This window comes from Centropristis striata, chromosome 6 (assembly GCF_030273125.1).
Source record: "Centropristis striata isolate RG_2023a ecotype Rhode Island chromosome 6, C.striata_1.0, whole genome shotgun sequence".
Classification (NCBI taxonomy): Eukaryota; Metazoa; Chordata; class Actinopteri; order Perciformes; family Serranidae; genus Centropristis; species Centropristis striata.
Window position 1 is genome coordinate 3,376,303 of NC_081522.1, and position 13,863 is coordinate 3,390,165.

A 13,863-nucleotide genomic window follows, 5' to 3' on the forward strand; every position below is an offset into this window, starting at 1 on the left:
CACATATAAAATAAAGGGACATACGATTTTTATTTAAATTTTATTTAAGAAATGAATGCCATTGATGTGTTTGTTTGTTTTATTTGATATTCGATTTTGCATGTTTGCAATATTAAGTTATATCAAGCTTTGCTTGTTCCGTTTCATTTGAACTTGTTTAGGTCCATTTTTTCAATAAATATCAATGTTGGCCCGCGACTTTGTCCAAGTTTTAAATTTTGGCCCACTGTGTATTTGAGTTTGACACCCCTGCACTAGGGGGAAAAGTGGCCACCGGGAAAAGATTAAGCCGCCGTCGCTAATTGTACACAACGTCAGCATCTGATCATAAACAAAGCAGCATGGCTAATTATGCACAGCGTCTCCGCTGATCATAAACATAGTGATCGTGAATTAACCAGCATCGCTAACTGTGCACAGAGTGTCTGTTGGCGTTGTAAACAAACAGAGATCGCTAAATGAACACCTCCTGCAGCAGCAGCACAAACACACTGTACTGCTACAGAGCTAACTGTTAGCCTGTTAGCAATTTGCAGACTGGACGCTAAGGAGTTAACATCTCTTCTGGCTCTGCAGCTGGGAGAGGACTGTGCAGCTTCCACTCGTTTTTACTGGGGATTTGTGTATACGGCTGGCTTGCTATGCTGCTGTTACGAAAATCGATTAATTGTTCGAAGAGCCACAGACCCCCGCGGCTTGTTAAGAAGAGTAAGAAGGAGTCTCCAATAACACCAGAAAAAGTTGCTGGATTTGACTCCAGTCGCTTTCTTGGAAAAAGGGGGTCTGAAAAGTCGCTAAATATAGCAACAAAGTTGCTAAGTTGGCAACACTGCTTTGCCGGCTTTTACAAATGGCGTTTGTTGCTGTCGTGTAGAGTACTACGTCATATCTTGCTTAGCGATGTATCCAATCAGTAACCAGGCTTTTTTCATGGGAGAAAAAAGACCCTGCTCTTCTACAGGGATGAAAAAAGTCCCAACAAAAGTCCGCTCCGGATGCCTCGCATTCAAATTGGGGGCGTTTCGGCGTATGAGACCCGCCTCATTCCGGGTATTGGGCTGTAGTGGAAATAGTCCCATTGTGATCTAAAAGCCCTGCCCCCATCCACACCTACACCTTGATGTTTTATTTGCGGTGTAAGTGGTTAAACAGTAACAATTAATTAATTTAATGGTCCACATGCTGATTTCAAGAGTGCAACTGAAGTTAGAATATAATTAACAATAATAATTAATTCAAACATGAACTCATTTGTTTTTACAGTCTATGTAATGCACTCATGTTGAAAGAATTAATAATCTTTTAATGATTCGTAATGATGGATAAAGCCCCTGTAGTGGGTTTTGTGTCCATATGATTTGATCAGTTTGGATGACTCATGCTGACAATATCAATGTCCATCCTGACTTTTCACTGTGGATATCGCCATATGGCAATTTGGTCGACATTGCCCAACACTACAAAGAAAATGTGCTAATTATTAATGTGATTGGTCAGACAGGAAAAGCCAAAAAGTCTATTGACATTCCTTTCACACATAACACTTACATATAACACAACACAGCAATTTCTACAGTTACTGTGGTGTTCTCAGTTTTGGTATCAAGATATTTAGGCAGTGTTGAAGTCGAATTTTGGTATTTTGTCAACACCAAAACTACTTCCTTTGGTGAAGTTAAAGACTGGATCTGCAAACCCCTCATATTACCAGATAATCCGGGCCAAACATTGGTTCCGACCAAGTTTCCAGACCAGATTTCTTCCCTGACTGTTGGGAGGATTGAATCAGAGTTAAATTGTAGTCTGAGGTTTAAGCCCCAAAATACTGGTTCCATCACGCTACACTTCTTATAATGCAACTGATAATAAGATCTTCCATTGGACCTTCCCTGACAACTCCCACATCGTTCAAACTTCTGGTATAATTTTCTTGTTCCCACACCCAGAATGACAAGCAGATGGCGTCACTGTGACATTATCAAGTTGGTTTTATCTGACAAAGCTTCTCAAGCGCCACTGTTCTATTGTTTACCATTACTCATCATGATAAGCAAATTGACTTTCATGTACAGACGGTTTCATTTAATTAAAGCCTTCTGTCTGTTACAAAACCACCAAGTATGAATAACACCAGACCAAAGTAAAGTCATAAATAAAACGATAAAGTTTGATTAAACAACACTAAATTCATTTGTGTGGAGCTCAAGCAATGTCCAAGCATGGTCCAGTTTAAAAAGCGGTACAAACACATGGTTTTCACAAGGTACAGGGAGGAAGAAGGGCTTTAAAGGAACACTCCACCGTTTTTTCATATTAAAACATGTTATTCGGTCAAGTAAGACGAGTTGATACAGACCTCTTGTGTCTCAATGCGTGCACTCAATCGCACTCAATGGGAGCACTTCGACTCGGCGCAGTAATATCATCACTCCTGAGGGGAGAAGATTTTTCAGGAGTGATGATATTACTGCGCCGAGTCGAAGTGCTCCCAAGTGCTATTCCGCCATACATTATAGTTCTCCTTTTTATCCGCTTAGAAAAGCGCTACGTTTTATTTTGTGTCGCCATACTTGGTCGTTTAACTACTCATGTAGCTGTATTTAAATAGGGAAAACGTGGAGGAGTTTGGTCGCTTCTAACTGTCCATCTGTTTGGATCCTAATGAATGAACTGGGCTAAGCTAAGTGCTAGCCAAGTGGCGCCGCGCGCCAGGGCGATTGAGTGCACGCATTGAGACGCAAGAGGTCTGTATCAACTCGTCTTACTTGACCGAATAACATGTTTTAATATGAAAAAACGGTGGAGTGTTCCTTTAACAACTGGGTGTTTTCATAAATGATAAATTCTTCATGTATTTGTTTATGTAATCTTTTTTTTTTTTTTTTTTTGTTAATATGTATTATTTAAATATGTATGTTTAGGGGAGAAAAAAGGGAGAAGGGGTAGGTTTAAATAAGCATATGCTTCATCCTACTCCTTTTCGGACATGTTGCGTTCATCGTTTGTTTTGACTATTGCAATTTTTTTTATTTTTTTTTGGATTATTCTCATTGGATGTATTTGTTTTTGTGTTTACTTTGTTGTTTTACTCGCACATGTTCGAAATAAAAGCTGAACTGAACTGAAACTGAAATTGAATTACAGTTGGAGAGCAGCTTTTATCATTAGTTTCTACTCTCCTTTACCAGTGACTTTGTTTACATGTGAGACTAAAGTGTGAGTCAGACCATGGTCTCTGAGTCCACTGCCAGGATCCAGAGAACAAAGCTTCTACTGTAAAGATTTAATAGGAAAACAAGACAGTCTGACAACAATCATCCACGTCTTTGTCCACTGACACATAAACATTTATTGTGTGCTGAGCACTGACTATCTGTAAGTTATTTGCCAACAAAACAGGGACGCAGATTGCAGTGGTGGTTCTAGACCAGTGTTCCTGTGGGGGCCAAGGAGGGGCCAGTGTTTAATCAGAGGGGCACTTTAGAAAATGGCAAATATGATATTTAAGCATTCAAAACCTTTATTTTAGCTTATTTAAAAATCTCATTTAAATATATTTGGAAGACACAAATACACTGACTGAAACAATGAGACTTACCAACAATAACAAATATTTTCGTAAGACAATGAAATTTGTCATTTTTGTGCAAAATTCCTTTTTTTTTTTTTTTTTAAAGTGCAGTACAGTGAGAATGATCTCTTTTTTCCTATATACAAAAGCTTTTATTGCACAATTAAACTATTATACAATATACACATTCTGGGTTCCTTTTCTGTATAGTGAGATATTGTTTGAACAAAAAATAGGTGAGAATTGTTCTGTCGTTCATCGTTATAAATTGATAATTTTATTATTAATTTGACACAGGGGCCACAGAAGGGGCCCAGGGCTTCTTCACAGGGGCAGTGGCCCCTGGAGGCCCCTGTGTAGAACCGCCACTGGCAGATTGTCACATGATTGTGTCATTTATCGATGTGGGTTGAAAGTGGTCTTAGAAAAATACTTTTTTTCCTCTTTTTTTCTGTTTCAGCTTTATCTTTGTTCTTGTGTCCACAGTGTCCCTATACATTCAGCAAACACACACACACACACACACATACAATGACATCCGTGAATGGTCCAGTGATCTCTGATGACATGCGAGGAAGTGTAGTAGCCATATAGCAGCCCACAGCCAGAATAAAGCCCCTTGCTTCTCTCGGCCAATCAGATCGTTCCTCTGCTCTGACCAATCACATCATGGGGCTTCAAGCCCTGGCTGGGGCAGTTTGACCTGCTTAGTGACTAGTCAAGATCTGTCCGGTGGCCGAGGTTTGTGGAATGCTGTGGACACCAAGGTTATAATAGTTTTGGATTTTTCATTAGTTTTAGTTTTAATTTTGTTGTGAATTTTTCTTTTCAAATTCAGTTAGTTTTAGTTAGTTTTTAGAGTGAGTTTTCTAGTTTTAGTTTAGTTTTTAGTTTTTGAAAATGCTTAGTTTTAGTTTAGTTTTTATTAGTTTTAGTGTTAGTTTTAGTTTTTTTTGTAATGGGGTATTTGTTGGGTGCCAGATTCAAAGAGGTCATAATAAATGTTTCCTTTATTTCCTTTGGTTTATCTTCTCAGCCCCAATAAGGTTATTAACTCTTACAGTTCTGGGTGTTTTGAATTTTGGTTCTAGTGTAGACATCCCAGTCTCAGTAAACATATTTACCATGTGTTGCATGTTCAAATAAATACACTGAATTATGAATGAAAAAAGTTGACAAAAATGAAAACTAAGGACATTTTCACTATAATTGTAGTTAGTTTTAGTTAGTTTTGTAACCACAAAATACAGTTTCAGTTAGTTATCGTTTTTTTAAAAACTCTAGTTTTTATTTTTATTTCAGTTAACGAAAATGTTTTTTCAATTCTAGTTTTCGTTATTTCGTTAGTTTTCGTTAACTATAATAACCTTGGTGGACACCAGGGCGGCCAGTTCAGCAGACTCTAGATCCACACACACACACACACACACACACACACACACACACAAACAAAGATAATTCATTCTCCTCTCTTCTTGATTCACATGTGTCAAATGTCACACAAAGGGTGGAAAGGCGTGGAACAGCGTTTGCGTGGATGGCGATGGTGTTTTCCAAACCTGCTCACACATTAGTTATGGAAATATTTTTGGTTGCTAGGTTTCCACTACAGATGGTCAGTAGCCGTGGCAGACAGATTACTGTTGATTGCCTTAACTCTGACTGACTCAGTTTGTGTGCCAGTGTGTGTTTGTCCCGGACTCAGTGGATTTATCTGTGTGTGCCCTGGACCGGCTGACTGAGTCTCTCTGAGTGTTTGTGTCCGTCCCCAACTCGCTTATGTATGTTTGTGCCCACTTTTATATCCATCTGTACTTGTACTGTAAGTGCTTGTGAACACATTTGTCAATTTAGTGTTTCTACATATAAGTAAATATATGTGTGTCCTTTTAATAGACGCTCTCCACTGCTGACCTCTATGTCTGATCCTGCTGTGGAGGCCTGCCCATTTCATTAGCATGTTGGAGCAGTGAGCCTGGCTTTAGAGGCAATATCCCTGTCAGCAGATTAATCTAATACCTCACCACATACACACAAACACACACAGAAGTATATTCACATGTGCGCATAAGAATGCATGGAGAGATGGCACAATATATGTTGAAAGAAACACACAGATGCACATGACATAGACACAAAAACAACACGTTTGGCTTATAGGTTTATACTTTATTACATGCTCACTGATACACATAGTACACATCTAATATCTCGGCTCACCCACGACCTACTTTCACTAACCCTGCTTTGCTTTTTGGCAACGGCAGACGAGCTGTGATTGAGGAGAGACACTGGCGGAGCAGCAGTGAGTCGAGGCTGAATGCTGTTGGGTTCAGGTCCCTTTCAGCTCGCTCGGTTCAGGAAGAGGAATTCCAGCCGAACTCGACTTAACTTGAGGCATAATGAGCTTGTCGTCCAAATATCTGCGAGTGAATCTCTGATGTAGTCGTTTCCTCTCGCTGTAGGGGAGTCCTGCCTTGTATTCAGGTCTTTGTCGTACTGAAATCACAATGATATGATCTTTGTGGATCCAGTCTGTATGTTTTTTATAGACATTAGACAAGCTGGTTAGATTCACTGGACCGAAGTGACGGAGATCTACCTTGTTTTCTCTGTTACATAACCAGAAAAATAAGGATCGTCAGTCATTTCTCTTCACTGAAATGCCATTTGTGAGGCTGTGTTTAGCTGTAGGGGGCAAACAGGGACACGAGTAACCCTGTAGAGATTCATTTACAGCTTGTTAAGGGAGGTATACATATGTTATGTTATGTTTACCTCAAATTACCTTAACACACACACACACAAACATAAATATAAACATAAATATATAAATATAAACATCAATATATATATATATATGTTTATATTTATAACATAAATATATAAATATAAACATAAATATATATATACATATGTTTTGTTATGTTTACCTCAAATAACCTTAACACACACACACACAAACATAAATATAAACATAAATATATAAATATAAACATATATGTATATATATATATTATTTATGTTTATATTTATAACATAAATATATAAATATAAACATAAATATATATATATAAATATATATATATATATATTTATGTTTAATTTTATGTTTATATTTATGTTTGTGTGTGTGTGTTAAGGTTATTTGAGGTAAACATAACATATATATATATATATATATATATAATAATAACCTTAACACACACACACACACACACACACACACACACAAACATAAATATATATATATATATATATATATATATATATATATATATATTTATGTTTGTGTGTGTGTGTTAAGGTTATTTGAGGTCACCTTACTAGCCTTTTGCTCTGTGGTACCTTCTATGCACAAAGCTTCTTTCTTATATATATATATATATATATATGTAAAAGCTTGTTTAAAACTAAATGTAATTGTTATTCATTTGGCAAATAACAAACTGAATTCACCTTTTTATATACAGATCCGAGCCGGCTCACTGGGCTTCTCTGAGAAGTCACAAATTGATCAAGTGATTGATCAAGTGATTGATCAAATTGATCGAAAATGGTATCGAGTATCGAATATTTTCCTGAGTATCGGTATCGAGTTGAAAATTTTAGTATCGTGACAACCCTACTCGCATTCAAATATGTCTTTTTTTTCTTCTAATTTTATATTAGCAGGATATATTTTATATACTATAAATACTCAAAGCAGTATAACAATGTTACGATTGCATTTTAAACAATGGGACGCTGGTTCACATCCCGGCTGATGCATCTTGCTGCATGTCATATTATGATTTTAAATAGGGGTGGGCGATATGGCCCTAAAAGAATATCACGATATTTCAGGCTATTTTTGCGATAACGGTATTCTTGACGATATTACCAAGTACTTAAAAATATATAGAAAATATGATTTTTTTTTTTATCTGTATAAATAAATAAAAATCTAAAATGTAGTGTGAAGTGCAAATCTCAACAGTTGCCAAATACAAAAACTCATACATACTCTTGACTCTTGAGTATGAGCAAATAATAGAAATAACCATTTAGGAGTTTCAGGGGCATATTTTAATGACATTTTGTAAAGGAGAATAAAGGTTCTTGTATGTTTTTTTAAGGTATCTTATTTTGACAGTCTTCTAAGTTCTGTGGTGGATTCTGTTAACACACTGTGCTCTTATTTTGAAAGCTGCATATTTTTAGCGACAGAGTAAGTAGCTTTTTGTGATTAAAACAACTTGAATTGTTAGCTAATGTTAGCTCTTGGCAAACGAACGTGGGGTCATATATATTACTGCTTTAGGTCATATTGTCAACTGGTTTTGATTACCGAGAATGTAAGTCTCTGGCCTAGAGGTTAGGAATAGGGCTTGTTACTGGAGGGTTGCGGATTGAATCCCAGTAATGACAGGTCAAGGACTGAAGTGCTCTTGACCAAGGCACATAACCCCCCACACAGCTGCCAGTGCGCAGTAATGTGCTGCACACTGCTCCTAAACATGGTGTGTTCACTGGTGTGTAAAAATGATGGGTTAAATGCAGAGGTTGAATTTCCCCATTGTGGGATTAATAAGGGAATATAGGGCTGGGCGATATTGCCCTAAAAGAATATCACAATATTTCAGGCTATTTTTACGATAATGATATTCTTGACGATATTACGAAATACTTAAAAAGATATAGAAAATATGATTTTTTTTTTAGTCTGTATAAATAAATAAAAATCTAAAATGTAGTGTGATGTGCAACAGTTGCCAAATACAAAAAAAAATACTCTTGACTCTTGAGTATGAGCAAATAATAAAAATAACCATTTACGGGTCCCGGGGGCATATTTTAATGAAAAAAAAAGTTCTTGTACGTTTTATTTAAGGCATCTTATTTTGACAGTCTTCTTGTAAATTCTGTGGTGGATTCTGTTAACACACTGTGCTTGTATTTTGAAAGCTGCATGTGTTTAGAAACAGGAAGTAATAGTAGCTTTTTGTGATTCAAACTACTTTAATTGTTAGCTAATGTTAGCTCGCGGCTAACGAACGGCATAATGCAGCAGTGTGTTTGGATCTGACCGGCCCGTGGTAGTTGATAGTATTTAATTCGGCTTGCACACACAGGCACTCAACCTTACACCACTACATCAAGAAGTAGGAATGTTGCCAATATCATGATATGCATTTTTTTAACCATAAAAAAATATACAGATTTTATCGTGAGCGATACGATATGGCACACCCCTAAGGGAATATTCATCTTAAACAATAGTTCTTTTTCACCAAAGACATTTTGACATGTCACAGAAAAAGGAAGCACCGCTCTGAATTATGAATACAATGATGGCTGGATTCCATTTAGCTGCTTTAGTATGGAAGAAATATCCTATCTTTATTCAAAAGCGTATACTTTCAGTTTGAGAGCATGCTTTTTATTCTTTTTCAGTGACGCAGCTCCTTCTCGTGCTCAGATTTATTCATCTCATGCTCACACTCAGATTTCTGCTGCTCAAAATGTGTGCTTGAATTTAAAAATCACATGCTTGTGCTCTCATTTCTTCTTCTTGGATACAAACATTTCGCTCGCATTTAGGGTTGTCAAAAGTATCGATATTCAAAAAAGTATCGATACTAAAACATTGTTTCCGGATACGATACTCATTTTCAAAAGTATCGATACCACTACCTCAGACCTGAAGCTTGTTATCATAGTTGCAGTTAATTTTTGCACTGTTGCACAACTGTTTTTTATTATAAATATTTAACCCGTGGTTCTGTAAATTTTTACATGTTGCATTTTTCTTGTTGATAAAAATATTTCTGGTAAATTTTGGGGTCTTTGTTTTTATCCTTGTGGTATCGAAAATGGTATTGAGTATCGAATATTTTCCTGAGTATCGGTAAGGAGTTGAAAATTTTAGTATCGCGACAACCCTACTCGCATTCAAATATGTCTTTTTTTTCTTCTAATTTTATATTAGCAGGATATATTTTATATACTATAAATACTCAAAGCATTATAACAATGTTAAGATTGCATTTTAAACAATGGGACGCTGGTTCGCATCCCGGCTGATGCATCTTGCTGCATGTCATATTATGATTTTAAATATGGCTGGGCGATATGGCCCTAAAAGAATATCACGATATTTCAAGCTATTTTTGCGATAACGATATTCTTGACGATATTACCAAGTACTTAAAAATATATAGAAAATATGATTTTTTTTTTATCTGTATAAATAAATAAAAATCTAAAATGTAGTGTGAAGTGCAAATCTCAACAGTTGCCAAATACAAAAAAAATTTACTCTTGACTCTTGAGTATGAGAAAATAATAAAAATAACCATTTAGGGGTTCCGGGGGCATATTTTAATGACATTTTGTAAAGGAGAATAAAGGTTCTTGTATGTTTTATTTAAGGCATCTTATTTTGACAGTCTTCTTGGAAGTTCTATGGTGGATTCTGTTAACACACTGTAATCTTATTTTGAAAGCTGCATGTGTTTAGCGACAGGCAGGAAGTAGTTTTTTGTTATTAAAATAACTTTAACCACTACATCAAGAAGTAGGAATGTTGCCAATATCATGATATGCATTTTTTTTAACCATAAAAAAATATACTGGTATTATTGTGAATGATACGATATGGCACACCCCTAATTTTAAATTTAAATTCATAAATTACTGTTACATTACAGTACTGTTCCACCCCCGGCTGTCAGTGTAAATAGGCTAACTAATTAGCAGTAGGTGAAGGTAATACACTGCATTACACGCACCAATGTTATCCTCAAATCATTATCATCAGAGCATTTTTTTTTTGAGCACAAGCATGTGATTTTTGAGTTCGAGGATACATTTTGAAAGAAAGCAGCACAAATCTGAGTGCGAGCACAAAATGTGAGCACGAGGAGAATAAATCTGAGCAGGAGAAAGAGCTGTGTCACTGAAAAGAAATGAAATAATGCTCTCAAGCTGAAAAATCTACACTCTTCTTGAATAAGATGGGATATTTCTTCCATATTTTAGTTTAAAGGTCCTTGTATTGTGCATGTTGTCTCAGGACCATTGTTAATTTTGAGGATGGAGCCATTGTTGTTGCTAACAACTGTGCTTTTCCTACAATGACAAGTGGAAATTTCTGCTGTGAAGGCAAGGCAAGTTTATTTGTATAGCACAATTCAACACAAGGTAATTCAAAGTGCTTTACATACACATTAAAAACAGCAAGACACAATTGAAAACAGTAAAAACAGTCAATTAAAACAGGGAAATAGACATAAAAATATAAATAGGATAAAATAAGATACAGCAGGATAAAAAAAAAGAGATAAAATAATAAAAAGCACAAGTCAAGAATGAAGAATGACTATTGAACGTTTTCTCTTATTTCCTTCACTTGCTTATTTTTTTTAAATTTGTACCAAATAACATGGTTCTTTCCAGAAAACCTGCCTGGGAACTAAATTATGGACATGTAAAATAAAGCGTTACCAAATACAGTGAGCTGTAGACTGAATAATTATTTTTCTTCTGCTCTCCAGCTGCAGTAAGCTAACAGTCTGGTTGACTAAATAACACACACTTACATAAACATGCAGCAAGAACAAGAAATTAGGGAGTTTAATGAGCGAGTCATGACATCCTCTTCCTCCAACCCAACAGTACTGTACTGTAACAGTAATTTATGAATTTAAATTTAAAATTAGGGGTGTGCCATATCGTATCGTTCACGATAATATCGGTATATTTTTTTATGGTTAAAAAAAATGCATATCATGATATTGGCAACATTCCTACTTCTTGATGTAGTGGTTAAAGTTGTTTTAATAACAAAAAACTACTTCCTGCCTGTCGCTAAACACATGCAGCTTTCAAAATAAGAGCATGGCGTGTTAACAGAATCCACCACAGAACTTACAAGAAGACTGTCAAAATAAGATGCCTTAAATAAAACATACAAGAACCTTTATTCTTCTTTACAAAATGTCATTAAAATATGCCCCCGGAACCCCTAAATGGTTATTTTTTATTATTTTCTCATACTCAAGAGTCAAGAGTTAATTTTTTTTGTATTTGGCAACTGTTGAGATTTGCACTTCACATTACATTTTAGAGTTTTATTTATTTATACAGATAAAAAAAAAAATCATATTTTCTATATATTTTTAAGTACTTGGTAATATCGTCAAGAATATAGTTATCGCAAAAATAGCCTGAAATATCGTGATATTCTTTTAGGGCCATATTGCCCAGCCCTATTTAAAATCATAATATGACATGCAGCAAGGTGCATCAGCCGGGATGCGAACCAGCGTCCCATTGTTGTACCAAATAACATGGTTCTTTCCAGAAAACCTGCCTGGGAACTAAATTATGGACATGTAAAATAAAGCGTTACCAAATACAGTGAGCTGTAGACTGAATAATTATTTTTGTTCTACTCTCCAGCTGCAGTAAGCTAACAGTCTGGTTGACTAAATAACACACACTTACATAAACATGCAGCAAGAACAAGAAATTAGGGAGTTTAATGAGCGAGTCATGACATCCTCTTCCTCCAACCCCCCCCCCTGTATTCTCCTGGTTCAACCTCCTGAGCTGCTGTTCCTGTTGGCAGTGACTCACCAGTTTCTTTACATAGACCAGATCCTCCTGCTGGTCATCCACAGCACTGCACCGCATGCCAAAGAGTCAGAAAGTGTGTGTGTGTCTGTGAATTTTCATGAGACGCCCTGCAGGCAGCGGCAGTCAGATGGGAAAATCTGAGCAGCAGAAGTCAATGAGTAACTGTCTCCCTTCTGTCAGCAGCAACTACTGTTAAGAGTGACCTCGAGCAAGTCACTTCACCTCAGATACTCCCTTGGATACAGAAACTGTTTATGCTGAGCATTTGATGTGTGCAATATTAGATTGAATAGGCAGCAGACTAATGCTGTGAAGCAGCAGACACAGTACGTGCTGTGTGAGTCATACGGGGTTTGTCTAGCAACACATTTTTCATAAGGGGTCAAGTATAAAATAACAAAACTAATCCTAATCCTTGTCCTATTTTAGGATGGGACAAGCACTCATACGGTTACCATGGAGACGACGGCCACTCCTTCTGCTCCTCTGGGACCGGCCAACCATACGGCCCAACATTCACCACGGGGGATGTGATTGGCTGCTGCGTTAACCTCATCAACAACACTTGCTTTTACACCAAAAATGGCATTAGTTTAGGTTGGTGTTAGACCCGTTATGATGACTACTTTTGATGGATGATAAACGATATTATTTGTCATTTTAAGATCATTTTATGCCAATGGTATTTTTGATAATATAACCATATAATAATACATGTACACCCTTTCAAAGAGCAATGAACTTTTAATACTGGAGAATATTTAGACATTGGAATTGGAATGTGAAAAATATTAAAATGTCCAAAATAAATGAAGCATACAATATAAAACTACACAACCAAAACAACATACAGTACAGGCCAAAAGTTTGGACACACACCTACTCATTCAATGCGTTTTCCTTTATTTTCATGACTATTTACATTGTAGATTCTCACTGAAGGCATCAAAACTATGAATGAACACATATGGAATTATGTACTTAACAAAAGTGTGAAATAACTGAAAGCATGTCTTGTATTTTAGATTCCTCAAAGTAACCACCCTTTGCTTACTAGAATATAAGACATGTTTTCAGTTATTTCACACTTTTTTTGTTAAGTACATAATTCCATATGTGTTCATTAATAGTTTTGATGAATCTACAATGTCAATAGTCATGAAAATAAAGGAAACGCATTGAATGAGAAGGCGTGTCCAAACTTTTGGCCTGTACTGTATAAATTGGACTCTTAGACTCTTTAAACAAAAATTGCAATTACAACTCCTGATTCCAGAATAGTTGCAATGCTGGATAAAATATAAATAAAAACAATGAGTATATATTAACAAAAACCATAAGTACTGGTAGTAGTACTGTTTGAATGTAGGTCGCAAAGGATTTGCAAATCATTGCATTCTGTTTTCATTATTTTTTCCTCAGTGTCCTAACTTCTTTGGAATCAGGGTTGTAAATCAATAAAAAACATGTGGCACAGTGGTATAGAAAGATATGAATACCTTCACAGGCAGTATCCTGTCAATGCAGTTCCTCAATGGAATGGAATTGATTCACAAAAACTGCAAGCAACAACACGTTAGCCATAAGTTAGAATAAGTAACAGCAACATGCAACCTCTTTTTCTTTGGCTAAAACCCAGAAATGTTTCTTCATAGCAGCTGTAGAATGCT

General features: G+C 36.1%; 1 protein-coding gene across 2 annotated transcripts in view; it reads left to right on the plus strand.

The window, feature by feature from the left end:
* ranbp10 (RAN binding protein 10) overlaps positions 1-13,863 on the plus strand; it is a 60,351-nt gene that overhangs the window by 23,112 nt on the left and 23,376 nt on the right. For both annotated transcript variants that reach the window (XM_059334698.1, XM_059334699.1), the window contains exon 4: positions 12,623-12,790. In XM_059334698.1, the coding sequence (XP_059190681.1) occupies positions 12,623-12,790 (168 nt within the window). The remainder of the gene's footprint in view (positions 1-12,622; positions 12,791-13,863) is intronic.